Genomic DNA, 24,222 nt, shown 5'->3' with positions numbered 1-24,222 from the left:
ATATATACACACACACACACACACCCTGCAGCCCGTTTTTCACACACACACACACACACACACACACACACACACACACACACACACACACACACACACACACACACACACACACACACACACACACACACACACACACACACACACACACACACACACACACACACACACACACACACACACACACACACACACACACCTTGGTGCTGTCTGGTGGCTCTGCAGTTGCAATGCCGGGCAGGCTGCAGCCCCATTGGATGGGAGCGGTCACGTGACCGCTCCTCTGCTTCCCCTCAGAGGTTTTTTTTTTTTTTTTTAAATGAGCTAGCAGCCCTTGTTTCCCGCTGCTGGCGGCCCTGATCGCGGCGCCCCTCTAGCCAAGCCGCGGCGCACCAGGGCGCCGCGGCGCACAGTTTGGGAAACACTGCTGTACCTGATTCGTAAATGCAACATATAAATAAATCTGTATTCAAATTAGCAAATGAATGAAAAAAGCCAATTGACAATTAAGCAAAATAAGCAAGTTAATGAAAAGAAGCAAATGAGCAAATTGGTAGAAAATAATAGCAAAAAATGTATACAGGCTTTGGTTGTGATTCTACAGGTGTGAAAGAAATGATCTTACTAAATAGTATTTTACCATATCTAATCAATCACTACACATAAGCCAATGTATACATTTGATTGCTGGATTGTTTACAAGCAAATGAGCAAATTGGTAGAACCAAGGGTTCTCCTGTATCAATTGTGAGCTATTTCATTACTAATAAGTAATTGTTTGTTATGGATTTCCCCTTCATTTCAGTTTTTGTATAGAGCACTTTGGTTTGTTTTATATGTTTAGTCACCAATGCGAGTCATTCACTGTTGTATTATTTAGTTTAGTTTAATATTCACTTATTGATAATAACGTATTACTTTTTAATTAATTCATCATAACATATACTCAAATGAGTGCTTTCAAGAGGGTGTTCTTGTCTCCTATTTGATAATTACTCCATATCCCCTTTTGCACCTGTTATTATTTCAAATATTGTATATTGAGCTGATGCGAGTCACCTTTCCTTCTTCCCCCTACCCCCCATTATTCAATCTCAACTATAAACAGCACATGTACTGTAAGGTGTTAGTGTCAAGGGGAGGTCTATGGCAGGAGTAGATCCCAGTGGCAGGAACGGCAGGCAATATATCTTAGTAGGGTCATAGCAGAGGTAGGCAGCAGTATATCATAGGCAGAGGTCGGAGGCAGGCAGCAGTATATTGTATTTGGGTCCTGGCAGAGTTTGGCAGCGAGAAGGCAGGGATAGAGACAAGGGAAACAGCAACAGCAGGAATGCAAGCATGTGTTGGAGGAATCAGTATAACCAGGCAGAGAGACAGGAAGGGGAGGTTTATATAGGGAAAGCTGAGAGACAGAAGATAGATGCAGGGTATCAGGTTTCAGAGTGAGAGGAACCGCATAACTGAATCTCAGCAAGGACAGGATTCAGCTGCACTCCCGGTGGTTGTGCATGCGTACTGGAAACTAGGATGTTAGGAAAAACTTGACAACACCCATTTTCAAACTCACGGAAATAAACTAGATTCATATTATAAACAAATAACAGTTTAAAGATATATTATTTACAAAAAAAAATAAATTTTCAGGGTGCTATTCTACAAAGTAAACCTGTGTGTGCAAAACAGTGATGCAATTTAGAGCAAACATCATTTATCTCTTGTGTGAACTCGCTGATGTGCAACAAGACATGACTTATTAGCAAAACATTTCCCACATTCAGAACATACAAATGGTCTCTCTCCTGTGTGAGTTCTCTGATGTATAACAAAATTAGAGTTCTGGGTAAAACATTTCCCACAGTGAGAACATACAAATGGTTTTTCTCCAGTGTGTATTTTCTGATGTGTAAGGAGTGTAGAGTTATGTGTAAAACATTTCCCACATTCAAAACATACAAATGGTCTTTCTCCTGTGTGTATTCTCTGATGTATAATGAGAGTAGAGTTATTTGTAAAACATTTCCCACATTCAGAACATACAAATGGTCTTTCTCCTGTGTGCTTACCCCGATGTGTAACTAAATTGGCTTTATTTGTAAAACATTTCCCACATTCAGAACATACAAATGGTCTTTCTCCTGTGTGAGTTCTCTTATGTTTAACAAGATTAGAGTTATTTGTAAAACAGTTCCCACATTCAGAACATGCAAATGGTCTTTCTCCTGTGTGTATTCTCTGATGTGTAAGCAGAGTAGAGTTATTTGTAAAACAGTTCCCACATTCAGAACATACAAATGGTCTTTCTCCTGTATGAGTTCTCTCATGTTTAACAAGATTAGAGTTATGGGTAAAACATTTCCCACAGTGAGAACATACAAATGGTTTTTCTCCTGTGTGTATTCTCTGATGTGTAACGAGAGTAGAGTTATTTTTAAAACATTTCCCACATTCAGAACATACAAATGTTTTTTCTTGTTCTGACATGTTCTTGGAAAAGTTCCCTGCATTCCTGTTTCCTTTGTTACACTTTGTATAAGGAGTAGATGCATATTCTGTATCTGTATGTTCTCTGATGGTATAAATGTGGGAGTCTGGGAGATTTCCTTCTTCCTTTGAGGTTGATTCCTTAACCATAATGCTCACAGTTTCTCTCAGACTCTGGTTTGGTATATCTTGACAAATGTGATTTGCTCCATGATACATTTGGGTAACACTGGTATCTTCCATCACACAATCTGGTGAACAGAGCAAAATGTGATATCCTTCAGGGGAATTCCTGCTCATCAATCCATCATCTGGAGAAATAAATTTGAGTAAAGAAATGCATTAATATCGGACACAAAAAAATGATTTTCAAACGTCAGATTTAGTTTAAGACTGTAAAGAGACAGGAAACACATGGTAAGATGTGCAACAAATCATGTATTCAGTATTCAGTAAATGTTTCTAATCAGAAGTTCAGAGAAGCATTCAAAATGGCAATAAACGAAATTTGTGAGGATATTGCCTACCAGAGAGAGAGAGATAGATATAGATATATATATATATATATATACAGGCATACCCCGCATTAACGTACGCAATGGGACCGGAGCATGTATGTAAAGCGAAAATGTACTTAAAGTGAAGCACTACCTTTTTCCCACTTATCGATGCATGTACTGTACTGCAATCGTTATATACGTGCATAACTGATGTAAATAACGCATTTGTAACAGGCTCTATAGTCTCCCCGCTTACGCACAGCTTCGGTATAGGTAGGGAGCCGGTATTGCTGTTCAGGACATGCTGACAGGCGCATGCATGAACTGCCGTTTGCCTATTGGGCGACATGTACTTACTCGCGAGTGTACTTAAAGTGAGTGTCCTTAAAGCGGGGTATGCCTGTACACAGTGTTCGACAATTAATTATAACTACACGCCCGTGGCGAGTGGATTTAGGCCGCTGGCGAGCCGTTGCTGCGGCTCTATGAATTCCCCTGCTCGCGCCAAATTTTAAAAAATAAATAATCCCCCTCCCTGATTGGGTTAACGTGGGGAAGAGGGCCGGCAGGCAGCGCTGGGTTAGCCCCTTCCCCCAATCTCCTCCCCCTACTGCCCCTGATCTCCTCCCCCCCACTGCCTCCAATCCCCGCTTGCTGCCGTGTGGTGTCCGCCACCTTTTCTGCACAGAGGTACCGGTAAGTACTCTCATGCCTCCCCCCATGTCTCTCATACCCTCATGCCTCCCCCCATTTCTCTCATACCCTCATGCCTCCCTCCATGTCTCTCGTACCCTCATGCCTCGCCCCTTGTCTCCGGTGTGTTACTTTATATTTAGCCCCTGTGGCGGCTGCAAGCACCTCTCACCGTGGCTGCATCCACAGGGTGGAGGATGGGGGGAGAGAGACTGTTCTGGTATCCTACACACACACTCTCCCATGCACACACACACACACACACACACACACACACTCTCTCTCACCCCACCCCCACCCACTCCCCCCCACCCCTCTACACACCTTGGGATCGCTGTGGTCTCCCCCAGAGAGCGCCATATCCCATGGAGAGAGGGAGAAGAGGCGGGGGGCAGGCTGGGTGTCCTTGGCTGTCGCTGCGGGTCACCGGGTGTCAGATACGCCAGCACATGGAGGCAACGGCAGCAGCCTCAGTGGCTGTCGGTGGAGACCTGGCGGAGCTGCCACGCGAGATCGGAAGTGAGAGGGGAGATTTGGGGTGTCGGGGGGAGATTGTGGTGAGGGGGGGTCACGGAGGCCGGGAGAGATTGGGGTGAGGTGGGGTCACGGAGGCCGGGAGAGATTAGTGTGAGGGGGGTTGGTGGATGGCCCGATGGGAGGGGGTGGTGGATGGCCCGATGCGAGGGGGGGCGGATGTCCCGATGCTTGGGGGGGGCGGATGGCCTGATGGTAGCGGGGGGCAGATGGCCCGATGGGAGGGGGGCGGATGGCCCGATGGGAGGGAGGGGGGGGGGGGCAACAGATGGCCCTGCAGGGGCCTGAGGCAGACAGGCATGGAAGGGGCTGGCTGCCGGAAGGGGGAGGAGTGGAAGCGCTGAGGAGGGAAAGTTGCTGAGAGGCGGGGGAGGAGCAAAGGCACTGCTCAGAGAGCCGGAGGCGGGGTAATCTCCCCCAACAAAATGAACCCGCCTCCGGCTTTTTTTTTCTTCCTCCAGTGTGAGTGCGGGAAAAACAGCAGGGCGAGCGGGGGAAATTTAAAAAACACACGTGTGCTGCTTGAGCCAATAGTTACTCGCCCGGAGGTTAAATCCACACACCCCGGGCGTGTAAATGTAAATAATTGTCGAACACTGTATATGTGTGTGTATGGGAGTATGTGTGTGACACCAGAGGTAACCCCCACTCAGTCACCTTCCCCTGTTCCAGTCAGTCACCCCCCCTGCCCCAGTCAGTCACCCCTGCCCCAGTCAGTCAGTCACCCCGTCTCCCCTCTCTCTGGTCTCCCCCATCTCCCCCCTCTCTGGTCTCCCCCATCTCCCCCCTCTCTGGTCTCCCCCGTCTCCCCCCTCTCTGGTCTCTCTCTCCCCTCTCTTTCTCTCTCTCCCCTGTCTCTCCCCTCTCTGTATCTGGATATCTTATTTACCCTATATATCTTAACTGTCCTATACTACACCAAAATAACTTATACTGCTTTCTTCCAGATCTGACACAAGCTTCACACGGAAGACATCGGAATCCCCCCTAACCCAGAAGACAGGTAGGGAACACCTCCCCTCCAACTTATAACATTGCGGGGATGAGGTACCTGGACATTGAGGGACTGCGGATCAGGCAAGATATTGTGAAGTGGGGACGTCCAAACACTGGTTAAGAGGTTCAGGAAACTAGTCTTTCACACCTGGCTTTTATTTCTAGGTCCGACACACACACACACACACACACACACACACACACACACACACACACACACACACACACACAATGTAATAAATACATTTGTCAAAAACGAATGTTGTTCTGACTAGGAATGTATTAAATGATAGATTTTCGGGTGATTTGTCGAACACTATATATATAGGGTTGCAGACCTGTCTAAGACATGCAAATGAATATACAGGAATATTTACAGTTGCTATATATATATATATATATATATATATATATATATAAAAATTAAAATAAACAGATGGCACACACATATGTGGTAAAAAGGTGCTTGTCCCATACAGGTAATGTATAGATAGGTTCCTTACTGAGTAGATCCAGGATCCCAAGATCACGAGGCAAGAAGGAGACAGCACACTCAAAGGTACAAAAATCAGCGTGTATTCAGTAGAAAAACCGGCACATAAACCCGACGTTTATGTCCTTGACACAGGACCTTTCTCAAGGGAGTGCTGAGAAAGGTCCTGTGTCAAGGACCGAAACGTCGGGTTTATGTGCCGGGTTTTCTACTGAATACACGCTGCTTTTTGTACCTTTGAGTGTGCTGTCTCCTTCTTGCCTCGTGATCTTGGGATCCTGGATCTACTCGGTAAGGAACCTATCTCTATATATATATATATATATACACATGGACGACAGGCGAGGCTTTCGTTCAGGACTGAGGCTTGGAACACATCTCCAGGAAGCACCACACATCCCGGCTACCCCTTTCTACTCCTCTCCACTCCTCGTGGCGCCGCCATTACTCACGGCCAGCTGAACATTGTTCTCGTCACCTGGACACTCTGTGGCATATCCGTGAGGAGGTAACTTCGGTTATTAGGGGCTCAGCATATTGTGTTACACATAGCCGGTGGGATTAGTGTTGTGGTGCAGCTTGGACTAGTTCCATTGCAAGATCACTCTGGGGATTGTGTGAGACTTACCATTCATCAGTTACCATTTTCCTCATCTGGTGGATGGCACCCCATGTTCCTGGCTACCTGCCTGTCTGTCCAAACATCAGCGTCTATCTGCAGTCACAGATTGTCTCAACCGAATGTGTTTTTTAACCACCATGTGAGAATAGGTCATGTTGACTACTCAATGTTTAAATAAAGTATTCTATTTTACAGTATTATGCTATGGAGCTGGCGCTTCTCTTCTTTTGTTTTTTTTGTAGGCGTTTGTGATCAGGCAAGATCACAGAAAGAAGCCTGTCCTCCTCCATACAGACTCTTCTCTGAACTGGAATTTCCATCAGCTTTATTCACGTGATTGGTTTTATATTATTATTGTTGTGTTTGCACTGCACTCACTTTATTGAATTCATTTAATATAACCCATCACTCACATTACACTCACACTCATTAGCGCTACTCTTTGTTTATGTCAGATATATATTATATACACACACACACAATATATATATATATACATAATATATATACATACATATTAGCTGATATACCTGGCGTTGCCCGGGATTTACTTTTCAGGTTCCCCCTCTGTTTCCGCTCCCCTCCCCAGCTTCCTTTCCCCCCGCCCCATTCCCAGCTCTGTTCCCCACCTTCACAGCGCCATACATCACTCTCCCCCCCATGCACCTCACAGCACTCCCCCCCTGCTTCAGGCGCTCACTCCCAACCCCCCGTGCCCGGCGCACATCCCCCCTCCAGCCCTGTGCCTGGCGCTCGTTCCCCCCTGTCCCCGGTGCTCCTTCCACCCCCGTCCCGGAGTGAGGATGGTAGCTCGTCTTTGTGCCCGTGTGTAACGTCACCCCGCCCAGCAAACCCCACCCCTCAGCCAATGAGAGAGCGCACCAGCGAGAGGGGCCAACCAATCAGAAAACACACAACACCACAGACAAACACTCAAAATGAAAAGTTGTTTAATCCACGATATACATCAGGCAGTCACAGAAACTCCAGCAGAGCGACGTACGTTTCTGACCACAAGATCTTGAGAAAACGTACTGTGTGTAACAGTGTGTGTGTGTGTGTGTGTGTAACAGTGTGTGTGTGTGTATGTGTCACAGTGTGTGTGTGTGTGTGTGTATGTGTCACAGTGTGTGTCACAGTGTGTGTGTGTGTCACAGTGTGTGTGTGTGTGTGTGTGTGTGTGTGTATACCACACTTGAGGTTATGGTGGGTAAAAAAAGTGACAAAACCCCTCCACAGTATTACTGTACGTTCATTTGCATGTCTTAAACAGGTCTGCAACCCTGCCTTTCACCATTTGTTTAAAGCAGCATGCATTGGCTTAAGGGTTGCTTGTGTAATATGAGCTTGAGACAAAAGGTGGCACTGTGTGCTCATTTGCATGTCATTTCCCAGAATCCCTTGCTGCAGTGGAAGTGCTGTGTGCTGGGTGATAATGGTGAAAGACAGGGTTGCAGTCCTGTCTAAGACATGCAAATGAACGTACAGTAATATTTAGTTGCTATATGCTTTACTGTGGAGGGTTTTTGTCATTATTTTTACCCACCATAACCTTAAGTGTGAGGAATACTTACTCTTAGTCTCAAACCAGCATAGCCAGCAACCACCCTTACACTGGTGATACCCATCAAGGTTGAAACATGTCTGTTAGTGGGTTTACTGGCTTTGCATCTCACACAGCCTATGCTTAAAAGCTGTGTTTAAAGCAGCATGTATTGGCTTAAGGGTGGCTTGTGTAATATGAGCTTGAGACAAAAGGGGGCACTGTGTGCTCATTTGCATGTCATTTCCCAGAATCCCTTGCTGCAGTGGAAGTGCTGTGTGCTGGGTGATAATGGTGAAAGACAGGGTTGCAGACCTGTCTAAGACATGCAAATGAACATACATACATACAGTATATATATGTATGTATCACGTTACCATCCAGCAGGGCAGCAGAACAGCAAATCACAGAGGTAAGTCAGCAAAATAATGTATTGAAACAGACACAAAAATCCGACGTTTTGATCCCCAGAGGGATCACACCCCCAGATCGAAACGTTGGATTTTTGTGTCTGTTTCAATACATTATTTTGCTGACATACCTCTGAGTGCTGTCTCTCTTTGATGTTCTGCTGCCCTGCTGGATGGTAACGTACCCTATACATTATTTATGGGACTAGCACCAAGCCTTTCTGGATATCTACATTGGAGTGCTTGCTGCTTTTTTACACACACACACACACACACATACACACGCACATACATACATACATACATACATACATACAAAAATAATGATTCCTGCGCTCCTACCAATAGGCTAAAATAAAATAATAATCTCATGAAAAAGGGTATTTTGTTAAACCCTTTGGCCAAAGCATTTGTAAGCCTGCATGCCACATCAAGGCATACCCGTTTAATGCAGGTACCTACAAATTTGTGCACCCAGTTTACCTCCATAGTAAAGGTAAGTATGATATTGGCTTTATTCAGATTTTAATTGCACTACCCACATAAGCTCATGCTTTATTTAACCCCTTCAGGGCTTTTATACTTTTTTCACCAGTCCATGGGACAACTATTACATATATAGTGTAGGTACCTGCATTAAACGGGTATGCCTTGACGTGGCGTGATATGTTAAGGCCTATCTTTTAACTTGCAGCAAACTTCTATAGGGAGGAGCGCGGTATTATGTACAGTTTTCATATATATACTGCACCGACACACTTTATTCGAGCAAATACCCAGTATGTACCTGGCAGATACCTGGAATGCGCCGCTCCTCACCTCTGACAAGCCCCGTTGCGTTTGCCTTCCCAGCCTGGGTTCATGCCTGGCTGACGGGCGGCTGATCTGTTAAATGATAATGATTAGGATTTAATAGGCTGCAATGCTTCGCGTGTCTACCAGATGGCATAAATTCATGAATTGTAATGCAGTATATACATATATACTGTGCTGTATTGCAGCCAGCGGGAATAAAATGCTTCAATCCCTGCCTGGAAAATAACTCAATGCACTCGGGCAGAAAACAGTCACAAACCTCAATACACCCGGGTATACCCGAATTCGTGGGACTAGCCGAGCTCGAATAAAGTGTGTCGCCAGTGTACATATATATATACCACTATTAAGGTTATGGTGGGTAAAAAAAGTGACTAAAACCCGCCACAGTAAAGCATAAAGCAACTGTAAATATTCCTGTATATTCATTTGCATGTCTTAGACAGGTCTGCAACCCTGTCTTTCACCATTATCACCCAGCAAACAGCACTTCTACTGCAGCAAGGGATTCTGGGAAATGACATGCAAATGAGCACACAGTGCCACTTTTTATCTCATGCTCACATTACATATATATATATATATATATATATATATATATATATATATATAAAAATACACACACACACACACACAGAAAAAAGAACCCTAATTGAAAGCACTCAGACATGTAATGCAAAATAAAATAATTTATTAGATCAATAAAATAAAAAAAACACTCAAAAAATAAAGAGCATATGAAAAATAATAAACATGAAAACTGACTGAAGCCTTGACTGCTGGACCCAAAAAATGAGGACAAATAAAATGGGGACTAGCAAATAATACACAGAAACCGAGAGGGAAATAATCCCCCAAAAACCCATCTATAAAACTACCATAGGGACAATTTTAAAACGTGTTTCGCCACACGGGCTTCTTCCCAAGGTGGTGAATTTACTTATGAACAGCTCCGTTCTTTAAGGGCTCTAATTCATGATATCATTTTCGCGGCAATAATATTATCCAATCGTTACAAAGGTCAAACAGCCGCACATGCGCATAGATGCGCTACATTATACAGGCATTGCTGCAGTCAGCTGGAATTGCGCTGTTTACACTTGTACGTCATCGTGTCATGCGCAATGAGGTGCCTCTGCGGAGACCTGCTATTGATTGGAGATGGAGTCCGAAAGAAAAGAACCCGTTCCAACTGAACCTCCATATATTTGTTTTTTAAAACGCGTTTCGCCCTCACAGACTTCTTTCCCCCCCCCCCCCAAAAAAAAAATATATATATATATATAAAATCAGGAAGCATGTACCACATACATTTCCATTTTACCATTCCCATAATAAAGTTACAAAAGGACATTAGAAATTATTGATAGATATACTAATTTGTGATAGTTTCCTTTTTTTATGAAATATGTTATATATTGATTATTCCTAGAGCAGACACCACTAAAGTGTTTATAACTCACCAGTGCTGATATCTGTAGGACTTTCCTTCTCCTTATACTGCTGGTGACTCCTTATATATGGCTCTTCTCCGCGCTCAATCATTGATACAATCTCAGGCATCACATGGACACATCCTGTATATGTCAGGGGAGACAAGTATTTTTGTAGAGGACCTCTACTAGAAACATTTCAAAACCTGGTGGAAACCGACCTTGAGAAACTGTCTTCCGAACTAAAAGCAGATGGTAAGAATGCCAATCTGTCAGGAGGTGAGAAATTGGCCTTAAAGCAGCTTTCAAATAATAAAGAAATAGTTATCAAGCCTGCCGACAAAGGCTGCGGGATAGTTATCCATAACAAATCAGACTATCTGATAGAGTCAAAAAGACTATTGGGAGATGTGGTTACATACAAAGTCCTGAAAAAAGATCCCAATAGTGAGTACAAATTACATTTGAAAGCACTGCTCGATAAAGGTCTGGAAGACAGTATCTTACTGGCAAAAGAGTATGATTAAAGACGGAATTTCCCAAGATGCCATTATTTTATTATTTGCCTGAAATACACAAGAATCTGACAAAACCACCAGGTAGGTCGATAATCTCAGGCATTGGGTCCTTAACTCAGAACATGTCTGAATATATTGATACATTATTGCAACCTCCTGTCAGGAAGCTTCCATCATTCCTAAGGGATATCACTCAGATCCTGCGGATCTTGGGGGATCTCAGATGGGAAGAGGATTTCATTCTGGCGACTTGTGATGTTACGCCCCCCTATACATGAATTAACCATCATCAGGCATGTGACGCCACAAGATATAGTCTTGACAAATTCGAAGACCTAGACTCTGAACAGGTAAAATTTACAATTGAGGGCATTAAGTTTATTCTAGAACATAAAAAAGTTTGGTTGCGAGGGCGACGTTTACCTGCAAACACAAGGTACGGCAATGGGACCAGGTTCGCCAAGCTAAGCCGACCTATTCATGGGTTAGTGGGAGGACCACCACATTTGGTCCAACAATGGCTATGACGCGAACCTAGTTCTCTGGCGTTGCTATATAGACAATGTGATAATTGTCTGGAGGGGGAGCTCTGAACATCTGAGTACATTAATCAAAATACATGCAATTTGAAGTTCACCCATTCGATGAGGAAGGAAAAAATAGAATTCCTAGATCTAGAGATTCTGGTCGAAAAGGGGGAAAATAAACACAAGCACCTAATCTAAAAACAAATTGGTAGCTAGCTGTTTAGTCCCAATAATAATAATAATAATAATAATAATAAAAAGAATGCTGGCTTAACAGGAAACAGTGATTTCCACAGGTGTCTAAACTGTAGGCCATGTAAGGCAAACAGAAAACAGGAGACCAACAGCATGGTATTTAATTCAAGTTTTGGAAAAAACTTTAAAATAAAAAACAACATTACCTGTACTGCTGCGGCCAAGTTTATTCGAGCATTTGCCCGTTCTTGGCCGCAGCAGTAGCCTGGCGCGCGCCCGAGTGTGACGGGCGCGCGCCGAAGCAGCGGAAGAGCGCCCTCCGATCGGGGCGCTCTCCCTACCGCTACCGGGTCCGCCGGGTCCCCCGGAACCCCCTGCCGCCGTCCCGCAGATCACGGGACACCAGGGCTCCCTCGGGGAGCCCTGGACGCGCGTGCAGGGGGCGCAGGCTCCCGAAGACGCGTGACCGCGCGTCTATGACGCGCGGCACGCCGAGGGGCAGCCACAAGCAAGCCGGGAAATATCCCGGCTTGCGGTACCGGCCACACTTTAATAAAGTGTGTCGGTAGTGTAATACCACAGGGGTAATTTACATTCTAGAGTGTACATGTAAATTACAATAAATAGGGAGGACCAAAAGGAAACTGAAGACGAGACTGGATGAGCATGTATGTAACATTGAGAAGGGCCTTGAAAGTCCGTGTCTCTGATGACTTTAAATTAAAACACCACTGTGATCCGAGCCATCTCAAATTCTGGGGCATACAGAATGTCGTAGTAGACTGGAGAGGAGGTGACTCAAAGAGAGTCATTTTAGATTCACTCAAGACATTAGCACCATTGGGTCTTAAAATAGAGTTCGATTTTGTATCCTTTTTGTAAACGCAGGGACGTGAAAGTGTAACGAAATTGTGGGTAATCATTTAATAAAGGCAGTACGCTCGGCTGGTTACCCCTATTTTGTATTGGGGATCAAGGGGTTAATTTTATTTGCACCTTACATGTATTATTTATCCCTCTGTCCCTTGTTGTCCCCATTTTGCAGACTGGTGTATGCCTGCAGGCATGTATAACATTACACTGACATTACTGGCTTTGGACACAAGATGTCGCTGCGAGCGCTAAACCACAAGTTAATTGGATAAGCGTGGCACGGTCTCTTTGTTCCATTGCAAGGTATAGGTATCCATTACTGAGACTGGAAGCCGCAACCACAGAGTCAACTGAATCAAAGGGCTGCACTTTTCCGTCTCAAGTGGTTCTCGGATACAATGTATCTCCGTCCCGGTTAGTAGCGTAATTTGAATTGCGAACTACAATTGGCGTGGGAACTCGGTCAATAGATGTGGGAACTCCGTAACCGCAAGTCAATTGACGTGAGAAGCCCATAGCCCAGCATTGCTAGTTCAAGGAGAAGCTGTAACTCAGAAATGGAATGGGCCAGCTGTCACGGTAACTTTATGACAAGCTATAATATACACCAAAATACCTGGGTTGAACTGAACACGACTAGATATGATAAAATATAATTTATTCCTTGAAAAAGGTGAACACACGAGATATACAAATAACAGACAAAAAATGCACTTACTTAGAATTGGAATGATGAAATAATCAGAAATCTTGATTAGCTGTTCATGCAGCAATCTCAGAATGACACAAAGACAATGACTATAGGCTGAGACTCATTTATATAACACCTCAGGCCTGCCTATCTCTTAACCCTGGGGCACCTAGCTGGCTAGTGGAGTCCTTTGAAGTAGAATCTCCCTTATCTGCAAGTGTGAACTTACAGATCACTCAGGCCCTTTGTTCTTCGCCCTAGTGTATACAATCAGAGCGGTCAACCGTTGATTATAGGGCTTATGCTAAACCATTTGTCTGCCCTCCTGACCTATTAACATAGCAGATGGGCTCTGCGTTCTCATACCAGACTCAAAATATCATTCACAGTTTAATATCTTCCCATATTAATATAATCGGTTCCGTTGGGCCCAGTGGGCTGATACTTGCCAGCTTTTCTTGCCGGAACTGTATCTTCATTGTGGCCAAGTCTCATTACTCTGCGACCACCAGAACCGGAGATACCCAAATGCAGGTTAAAACACTTTTAAAATACAGGATTCTTCCCTTTAAAAATGAATCTCTGCCTTTCACTCTTTCCCCATTGAAATCAACAGGTTCTGCTGCCATAGGCTTTTAATGGCGCGGCTCCGCCGTTGAAGTCAATGGGGTTCCCCGCCATAGACTTTCAATGGGGAGACGTCGCCATTGAAGTCTATGGAAAAACCAAAAATCTTTACATTTGCCCACACTCCGTCTGGCTGTTCGGAGAGGGCTGCGAATTGCCATGCATTGGCTACATGCTACAGGCTACAACCTTGGCTACATGCTACCCAAATCCCAGCCCTCTGGTCCTTCCAGAACCGGAGATATGGACTTACATTTTTTTTCACCATTTCGGACCTAGCCGTTTTCACGCCACGCGGCTTTTCCCCATTGGAATTAATGGCTGGCGCCGCATAGACAATGCATGGGCGCGTGCCGCCATTGGATTTAATGGGACCTCCGCTCCGCCATTAAAGTCAATGGCGGGACCCTCTTTCTCTGGAATGCATGGATCTCCAATGGCGACCTATGGGACTCTGAAAAATGGTGCCTGAAAAAGCGGGAACATGGAACAAAGAGCTATAAACACTAAGTTAACCTTAACCCTTTCCCTCCCGCATCAATCCCAGTGTATGTGTTGGTGCAAACACTGGAACAGAAACAATACATTTTTACAGGGGAATATACATTGGGATGCTGAAGCAAGGTAAAAACACATTACTGGACCACAGTCCAGTTAACCCCTTGCTTCCCAGGTGAGAGTAGGGGGTGGCCAGATGGGGTATAACCCCTTTAATCCCGGGCCAAACCCCCTCTCCCATGACACCAGCAATCTGAAATTTGGTGTGCAGCTCCAGTGTAACACCACAAGCACGCACATATTAAAACTATACTTGTAGGACAAGTGAAACATGTATTTTTAATAAAGTGTATTTTTGCTGCAGTTTTAAATGTACAGGCAGGATGAGGTTTTTTCTACTGTCATTGAAATGCACCCAGGGACCAAATGTTTTAACACCTATGAGCTGGGTCACTTTCCTATGCGATCTTCATAGACCCCATGCTGAGGCAGTGCCTGTGAGTCTAGGGAAGTGTTGCATACTGTCCCGGCTAAGCTCATTCTAAAGCTTGCCGGGAGCGTAGCGGGCTAGCCGCGGGTCTGCTCTCCGTTTAAAAACGGAGTTTCCTGCGCGGCGGCCGCTTCAATAGATAAGCGCTAATGGCGCTTACTATTGAAAGCGCCCGAGGCGCAGGAAAACCGGCCGGTTTCGGCTGAAGACAGCCCGCGCGTTGCCCGCGCTATTTTTAAACTGCAGGGGCACTGCGGGGGTAGCCGCATGAGAGTCAGCTCGGCCGCCACTGTATAATAGCCCCAGAGTCAAGATGTGTGAATTAGCAAGGATGCCTGCTGAATAGGAGATCCTGTTAGCCATCTGGGCTAGCTCACACCCCGTGTCCCCCTCCCAGCCTGGGAATGCGCCAGGTAGAAAGGGGAGTACACATATGCTAAGCAGTCAAGGTAGCAATGTCGCACAGGCGCTGTATTAGCCGGAAATCCCTATAGTGTCCACTCTGCAAACTGTGGGCAAATTGGGGATTTGTGAATGGGAAAATTCCCACGAGAAGAATTGGGTGGGTATGTTGGAGATAGGTTCTCAAACCCTATATACATGCTCCCTGAGCTATCCCCGTTGTCTTTCGTTTTTCATTCAACAATGTGAGCGGACTTCCATCACGCTTCTAACAGCGGATAAGAGCAGCAACAACGACCCTGGAATGCAAAGAGTATTATCACATTGGAACCAAGGACATAACTCTGCGTCAGGACTCCGTTAGTGCTGGGGGTTATCTATCAGACCCCAACGGACTGGAAATAACAGCAAACAAACAATTATAAACCCTCTAAAAAGCGCTAACCTACAAAAAAATATATAAAATAGTGATAATGTGATAACAAATTAAGGTGAATAACCCTAAAGTGATCAAAAACGAAAGCAGCCAATGGAACAAAAAAATCAACAGACTATTCCAAACCTGTATAAGCCAAATAAACATACAAATAAATTGTCCCAGGCGCTGTGAATAAAGTCCAATGAACCCCAATACCGTGAGCCAATTGGGCAGTCTTTAGTATGGGCTTCCTATGCCAGATAGATGATCCTGATAGTTGGTGGACAGGCAGGGGTGTTGTCTGATCTGATGTTATGATGTCTCTGAAATCATAGAAAAAAAGCAACAGGGCACGCACATGGCGTGGTATGGCTTTTCTCAATCACCCCCCTGCCTAGAACCCTGAAATCCTACTTACAGGATGAGGGCTCTCGAGTACAGTTGAGAGAATCTGTGCCTCACGTCTCTGTCCCTCACAGCGTCTCACGGATCCACGTGGTCTGGTCTGCAGGGGTCCCCTCACTCAGCGATGATGGAAACAGGGATGGTTTACTCCAGCGCTCCCACAGATGATTGCGTGTGGGGGGAGGGGGGGGGTTTGGAGACGGGGAGATCCCCGTCTCCAAACCCCCCCCCCACACGCAATCATCTGTGGGAGCGCTGGAGTAAACCATCCCTGTTACCATCATCGCTGAGTGAGGGGACCCCTGCAGACCAGACCACGTGGATCCGTGAGAAGCTGTGAGGGACAGAGACGTGAGGCACAAATTCTCTCAACTGTACTCGAGAGCCCTCATCCTGTAAGTAGGATTTCAGGGTTCTAGGCAGGGGGGTGATTGAGAAAAGCCATACCACGCCATGTGCGTGCCCTGTTGCTTTTTTTCTATGATTTCAGAGACATCATAACATCAGATCAGACAACACCCCTGCCTGTCCACCAACTATAAGGATCATCTATCTGGCATAGGAAGCCCATACTAAAGACTGCCCAATTGGCTCACGGTATTGGGGTTCATTGGACTGGAAATAACATTGCACTATCCACAGAAGAATTGGGCTGGCAATTTGTGCCCTTGCAAAAGTACTGAACTTTAAAAAGGACAATATTCTGGTGCTTTGCCCCTTTCTGGACATTCTATTCCGTTTCTCTCTTCAGTAAGTGTTTTTATTAAGTGAATTCTGAGGTTGTCGTGTGTCTGTCTAGTAAGGAAATTAATGATAATTAATTTTGCTCAACTTGTGTGCTCAATCTAGTTCCCCAAAAGATAAAATTGTTAATAAGTTCCGTCCATCGTGACAAAGTCACTCACAGAGACTATTTCGTTGGTATATAGCATAAAGCATATAGAACACCCACAAGCTCATATTGAACCCCCAAAATAACCACAACATATATATAAGCGTATAAGTGTCACAGAGGAGTGCTACTGAGCATGGCAATATACATCACAGACAGAGCTCAATGCACATCCAGCGAAACTTTATACACGGTACAGTGCCTAAATATACATGTATTGATATCTATTAAATAAATGGTCTTTTAGTTTAACATTTTGGCCAAATTGTTGTAAGCCCCTGAGCAACTGCACGGCAGACCACACCTCAAGGGTCCCTACACTAATATAAATTCTTTTTAACGTATATATTTTTTTATTTTTTCAGAAATCATATTAACATATAAAGGGGGGAAGGGAGTGGGGGGGAGGGGGGTACAGAAAATAAAAGGGTTATGGGGTGGGGAGGGGGGGTAGGGTGGTGGGGTAGCATCCATCACTGGCTTCATGCAGGAAGCAAACATTCTATGATACTTGTCACATCCTATGCTAGGTCTAGGTCTACCTAACCTTTAGTAGTTATTACTGGTTTCCTTACTATTTTATGGTTCCTATTGGGTTCTTCCATATGTATGTCTCCCAGGGGTCCCATATCGTCAGGAAGGAGTTGTGTCTGTCGTGTATTAGGCTTGTAAGTCTCTCCATCGTCATTATGTAGTTTATTTTGTGCAATACCTCGTTGATCGGGGGTGGGTCGTTCTTTTTCCAATGTCTTGCTATTAAATTTTTGGCTGCGGAGAGGATCTGCGTTATCAAAAAGTCTATTTTTCTCTCAAGTCCGTCTGTCGGTTTTAGTAAGAGCACTGTTTCTATGTCCCATGTTAGCTCTACCCCTGTTGCTTCTTCTATTAGGCGTCTAACTCTTCCCCAGAATAGGATGATTTTGGGGCAAGTCCACCATATATGTTTAAATGTGCCTATTTGGCCGCAGTTACGCCAACACATTGGGGAGGTTAGCGGGAAAAAGGAGTGGAGGCGGGCTGGTGTGTAATACCATCTGTGTAGGACTTTCAGGTTGGTTTCTCTGATTAGGGAACATCGGGAAGCTTTAGCTGTCCTTTCGTGGATTTCTGCCCAGTCCTCTTCCTCTAGGGAGTTTCCTATGTCGTGTTCCCAGTCTAGTATGTTTTTGCTTGTTTGGTCGTCATATTGTTTTAAAAGTACCTGATAGAGTTGGGCAATCGTTCCTTTATTGTAGTGACCTCTTTGGTATAGGCTCTCAAAGTTGGTGAGTGGCCTATTCCAGGTGTCGTTTGGTTGGATTGAGGAAACATAGTGGGCCAGTTGTATGTATTGGAATATTTGTGTGGTTGGGATGTTATATTCCTCTCTTATTCCCATGAATGATTTAACTTTCCCTCCCTGTTGCATGTCTCCTAACCTAGAGAGCCCTTTCTCATCCCATTGCTTAAAGATATTTGAGTTGTGAGCTGGTGTAAATTCGGGATTGGCTCCAATGGGTGTTAGGGGTGAGGGAATGGAGGAGATTTGCCTGTGTTTGCAGTTTTTATCCCAGATGTCTAGAGAGTGCAGTAAGACTGGGTGGGCTCTATAGGCTGTTTGTCTGTTCCCCTTTTTTACCCATAGAAGAGACGCTAACTCCTTTGTCCCTGCTTCCACTCTCTCTATATCCACCCACGGCTTTTTCCCTGGGGTTGCGGACCAATAGATTAGCGGACTTAGTCTAGCCGCTTCATAGTACTTTGTTAAGTCTGGTTGACCCAGGCCTCCTCTTGCCTGGGAGAGAGCCATCAGTGTCTTCTTTATCCTAGGTTTTCTGCCGTTCCATATAAATTTGGTTATCTCTTTTTCCAAGTCTCTTATTACATAGGCTGGAACCGTGACGGGGAGCACTTGGAATAGGTAAAGTATTCTAGGTAATAAGTTCATTTTCACTGATATTATTTTACCCGTCCATCACTAATATAAATTCTTAATAACCTGTGCATTGCCAGGAAGAATGATTTATAATAAATCTGTCAAAATTAGTTGCAAAGTTCTAAGTCTGATTGAAGCTTTTATTAACCTATACATTGCCAGGAAAAGCACTCTGTATTAGATTTGTCACAATCACACTGCAAGCAAGCAAGTTCCCCTGAGAGTGGGAGATGCTATGGAGTGAGCTTTTAACCATTTAAAAGTGGGAGGGGGTGAGCTTAAATCAGGTAGGAGGTTGCCACTCTCCAATCAGCTAAGATCCACAATTAGAACAATATCATTCAAGCCATAGGTAAATTGGATGCCCAATTGGCCAATATAATTATTCCAAAAAAAGGTATTATATTAAGCATATAGTCATGATGCTATACAGCAGCGGTGCACAAACTGGGGGGCGCGAAAATTTCTAGGAGGGGCGTGGGCGGTTACAGAGGCCCCTGCGCTCTTCCCCCAGGCATTAAATTAAATGCCGGTGGAGGTGTTATGCCTCTGTAACTCACTTACCTGCTGGCAGCCGGGTCTTCGGCGACGCAACGTAATTTGACGCCGTGCCTTCGGGTTGAGGGGCGCGAACGCTACGGCTCCCAGGAAGGGGGCCGCAGCTGAAAAAGTTTGCGCAGCGCTGCTATGCAGCACATTTTATTTATTTTAAAATGATAAATTAAATAATAAAAATTGTTGTGGCGATGACAGGGTTAATCAGGCCATTAATAAAGTCATTATGCCCGGCTGATTAACTCCACCTCGCATTCGGAGTGAAGGGGTTAACTGTATATGCATACACTTCTATGTTTTCCACTGCACCATCCTTATTGTCCCCATTGTGCAGTGCATTCCCTGCCTGTAGTAATGGGATTTCTTTACACACAGTAGTATTCGTTTTTAGGCACAAGATGGCGTTGTGACCGCTGAACCAAGCGCTGATTGAAGAAGCGTGGCTGTATACGGGAGGTCTGGTTTGTAGAATGGGTATCCATTTCTAAGCCCTATACCTCGTAACCGCAATTGAATAAGGGCTTTGCGGTTAGATCTGAAGTGTTTTTTCGACAGAATGTATCCTTGCCTTGTTAGCTCGTGTAACTTGAAAAAGAGGGAAAGCTATTGCCGTGGGAAGTCGGTCAATTGACGTGAGAACTAGGTGAAGTTAGAATCCCACAAGAAAGCCTTTCAATTAAGCGGACTAACTTGCAAACAGAGACAGCTAGCACACTAATTTTTGGAGTGCAAGTCCCAGTAAAAAAGCCAACCACATACATATAAAATTTACAGTATTTTCCTCCCTGCACTTCAGAGAGCCCCTGCTAAGTGGGAGACTCTGAGTCTGGTGAAATGCAGGGTTGAAAAGCCTCAGAGATTCCAAGTGTGAAAATGGCCGTGAAGTTGCTGAGTGCCAAATCCCGGTACTCAGCATGAGCCATTGATGTGACGGGGGAGGGGTGCCAAGCGAGTAATAAAGGGGTCACCTCCATTAGCCACCACCTCCCACCGTCTAGGAAGTGAGGGGTTAACCCAAAATGTACTCATAATACATATGTTCCCCTGCTTCACAACCAAAAGGTACGTCCATTAGTTATCCTATTCCCACATTTAGAGGGAATTAATGTATTTTTACTCCCCTGCTTCAGGGCAAACTGTGTTCTATGTGATAGAAATGTATATGGGTACAATTATTGGTGTTTGTACCTGTACAGTGTATGCATCAACCACATACACTGGGATCCAGTTGGGAGGGAAAGGGTTAATGTTAAGTTTGTGTTTATAGCCCTTTGTCCCCTTTCCCGCCTTTTCAGGCTCCATTTTGCAGCTCGTCCATAGGCCGCCATTGAAGCCCCGTGCAAGTCAATGGGAATTTCAGTGGTTTGGGCCCATATGGCTTTGAAACGGCTAAGTCCGAAAGTATGTAAAGTGAAAACCCATATCTCCGGTTCTGTGAGTACCAGAGGGCTGGGATTTGGGTAGAATGTAGTCACTGCTCCGGCATGACTACATTTCAATTTCCAGCCCTCTCCGATCAAGAATGGATAACTGTGAAAAATGAGGTTTTCCCATTGACTTCAATGGCGGAGTTGCTCCATTAAAAGTCTATAGCGGCGGAGCCCATTGATTTCAATGGAAGAGTGAATGCAGTGATTTCTTTTAGCTTACAGCAGAGAATCCTGCATTAAAGTTAATAGGGGATTTTAACTTTGTTTTGGTATCTCCGGTTCTGGGGGTCGTGGCAGGCTGATATTTGGCCACTATGGCAAGGGTCCTCCGGCATTAGGACCTGGCAAATTTCAGCCCGCTCAGACCCACAGAACGGATTATTTTAATATATGTTTAATATTAAAATGTTACTCTGCATCCCTGGTATTTCTAAGCCCGGAAAAACTAAAGGCCCATATGATATGTTAATGCTCAGGGGGCGACAAGTGGTCTACAATAAGCCCCCTGATCAAAGGCTCACCCACCCTGCTTGTGTATGCTAGGACACAGAAGAGCAGGACATGGGTACTTGGGTAAAGTGTTGTGTTTCACACCTTGAGACAAAGCTTTTCCTGTCCAAGGCAGACTAGGTGACGCTAGTCTTGTGGGAGGGGGGCTAGGGAAATGAGCCCCTGATTAGAATAATGCCCACCCCTGTGGGCAGGTACTACCTTGCTTCTCACGTGAGGTGGCAAGGGGTAATTGGGTGGAGGTAATTGGTAACCAATACCTGGGCCCCAATGTTAGGGTATAGGGCTGAAACTCCATATAAACGAGTGTAAGCTCTATGCCCAGTGTCTTCATTGTGACTTTGTTTTGTATCCTGTATCGTGAATGAATTGACAATCCAGATCCTGATTGCTTCATTGCCCCAAACCCTGAGTAAGTGTTCATATTCTGTATGTTATTTGTGCAATCTTGTGTGTTCACCTTCTTTAAGGAATAAACTTAATTTATCAAATCTTAGTCGTGTTCAATTCAACCCAGAGATTGTGTATATTATAACCCTTCACAAGTTACCGTGACAATTGACACCTTGGGACCAAACCCTAGACTGAGGGTCGCCAAGTTGAGGGTGGACCCCTGGTATGCTAAACCGCATAGGTGTCAGGCTGACACATGTGCTTTGCAAAACGGAAAGCTTGTTTTGCCCAGTCTGCAAACTGTTGGCAAAACGGGGATTGGTGGGTAAAATATTCCCACGGAGGGGATTAGGCTCGCATGTTAAGGACTGTGAACTCTATAAACATGCTTGCCGGGCTATGCCCGGTGTGATTCATGACTTTTCCAAACTTTGCTTAAGATTCCGTTCAAGTACAGCGGTAGCTGTTCCAGGACGCACAGGGTTAATAACATCGTAACTACGAATTTACCCCAACTTCAGGAATTCATTAGTCCTGGTGACTCCCGAACGAATCCCTATGAACGAGAACAAACTTTTCCAACTGACGGAGATATTGGGTCGGCAACTTGCGACTCATTTCAAAAGACTTTAAATCAGAGACTTTGTTTCTACCGCTTTCGTGCAAAGGACAATTTATTTTGTTTCTCCATCCCAGTAAGTGTTTAATTAAGTGTATTCTGAGGTTGTCGTGTGTTTGTCTATCAAGGAAATAAATGACAATTTATTTTGCCCTCCATGTTGTGTTTAATCGAAAATCCCAAAAATATAAAAGTGTTGATACGTTCTGGCCCACCGTGACAATTGTTTTAATTCGTTTTTAAATAGAATGATGTTATTTAATTTTAGGGATTATAATGTATATTTAATTATTCAATGCTACTTTCAAGTATACAGGACTTTCCTGCTATGTGTAACGCGTACTGCACCGACACACTTTATTCGAGCAAATACCCAGTATGTACCTGGCAGATACCTGGAATGCGCCGCTCCTCACCTCTGACAAGCCCCGTTGCGTTTGCCTTCCCAGCCTGGGTTCATGCCTGGCTGACGGGCGGCTGATCTGTTAAATGATAATGATTAGGATTTAATAGGCTGCAATGCTTCGCGTGTCTACCAGATGGCATAAATTCATGAATTGTAATGCAGTATATATATATATATACTGTGCAGTATTGCAGCCATCGGGAATAAAATGCTGCAATCCCTGTCTGAAAAATACCTCAATGCACTCGGGCAGAAAACAGTCACAAACCTCAATACACCCGGGTATACCCGAATTCGTGGGACTAGCCGAGCTCGAATAAAGTGTGTCGCCAGTGTAGCTCACAACAAACGAGGCGCGACCGCTGGGCTGAGGTAGGGATTTGTATAGAACACCGACCACAACTGCGAGGGCGAGTCTAGAGTGTCGGATAGTCTTGCAAGCCGGGTCAGGGTTAGAGAAAAACAGAGTAAACGTGGTACTTGCAGAGTCCAGGAGTGGAGAGTAGCGGATCGTTGGGGTACGTAGCCAGGGTCAGGATAGGAGAGAGAAGGATCGTCGTAAAGCCAAAGCCAGGGTCAGAGCAGGAGAGTAACACAGAGTCCAAGGTCCAAAGCAGAGTCAGGCAGCAGGGGTTCAAGGCAGGCAAGGTACTGGATTGTACAAGTAGAACAAAGTTCAATGGTTTACAGTGCTACAAATGAACCAGGTACCCAATCACATTCACGATTTAATAGATAACTTGCTTGAAGAAAGGTAATAATACAGGTGACCTGTAAATCAGTGAGTCCTCGTATACACAGGTATAGGCTCATTAAGTGGAGGCATATATAAAGTCCTGGTAGGTAGTATAGATGGGAGGTAATAAATCCGTCCCACTGTTTCACCTCCTATTGGGACTGCCTCTCTAGAGCCTATGGCAATCCTGTGTTAGTATCCCAGTAATAACCAATGTATTGAAGCAATAAATGGTATTGATTACTCACATAAGGTCGTCTGTTCTTCTTCCGTTGGCGTGCGTCACGTGGTATAAGTAGATGGGTAGTCCCGGCAGGGAAAGGAAAGCGGAGCACAGCCGGCAAAAAAAAAAAACGGGTAATCTCGGGCTGCAGCAATTCTGATGAAGAAGTCTTTAATGTATGTTCAACAACATGGTGCAGACAAGTATAAAAGGTGCCTCTTACGCGTTTCACGCTGTAAACAGCGCTTCGTCAGAGAGTATACAGTATTGGTATGAGACACCCTTCTTGTAGCTTGTTTCTCCCCACCGGGAGTGACTTATCGGAACATTCTCATGTGCTCATTGGTCAACACCCAATGAGTCTAGGTATGGAAA

At 44.8% G+C, this 24,222-nt stretch overlaps 1 protein-coding gene across 1 annotated transcript; it reads right to left on the bottom strand.

The window, feature by feature from the left end:
• Positions 1-313: 313 nt before the first annotated feature.
• On the bottom strand, positions 314-11,119 carry LOC142471289 (uncharacterized). Its single transcript, XM_075578121.1, has 2 exons — positions 10,555-11,119; positions 314-2,795 (listed from the first exon to the last, which is right to left on the bottom strand). Exons 1-2 carry the CDS (start codon positions 10,652-10,654, stop codon positions 1,708-1,710), a joined length of 1,188 nt encoding a protein of 395 aa, XP_075434236.1. The 5' UTR covers positions 10,655-11,119; the 3' UTR covers positions 314-1,707.
• Positions 11,120-24,222: the final 13,103 nt, after the last annotated feature.

Source organism: Ascaphus truei, chromosome 20, assembly GCF_040206685.1.
Source record: "Ascaphus truei isolate aAscTru1 chromosome 20, aAscTru1.hap1, whole genome shotgun sequence".
NCBI classification, from domain to species: Eukaryota; Metazoa; Chordata; class Amphibia; order Anura; family Ascaphidae; genus Ascaphus; species Ascaphus truei.
The sequence above is the reverse complement of the archived record's forward strand: the minus strand, read 5'-3'. Positions and strand labels throughout refer to the sequence as shown.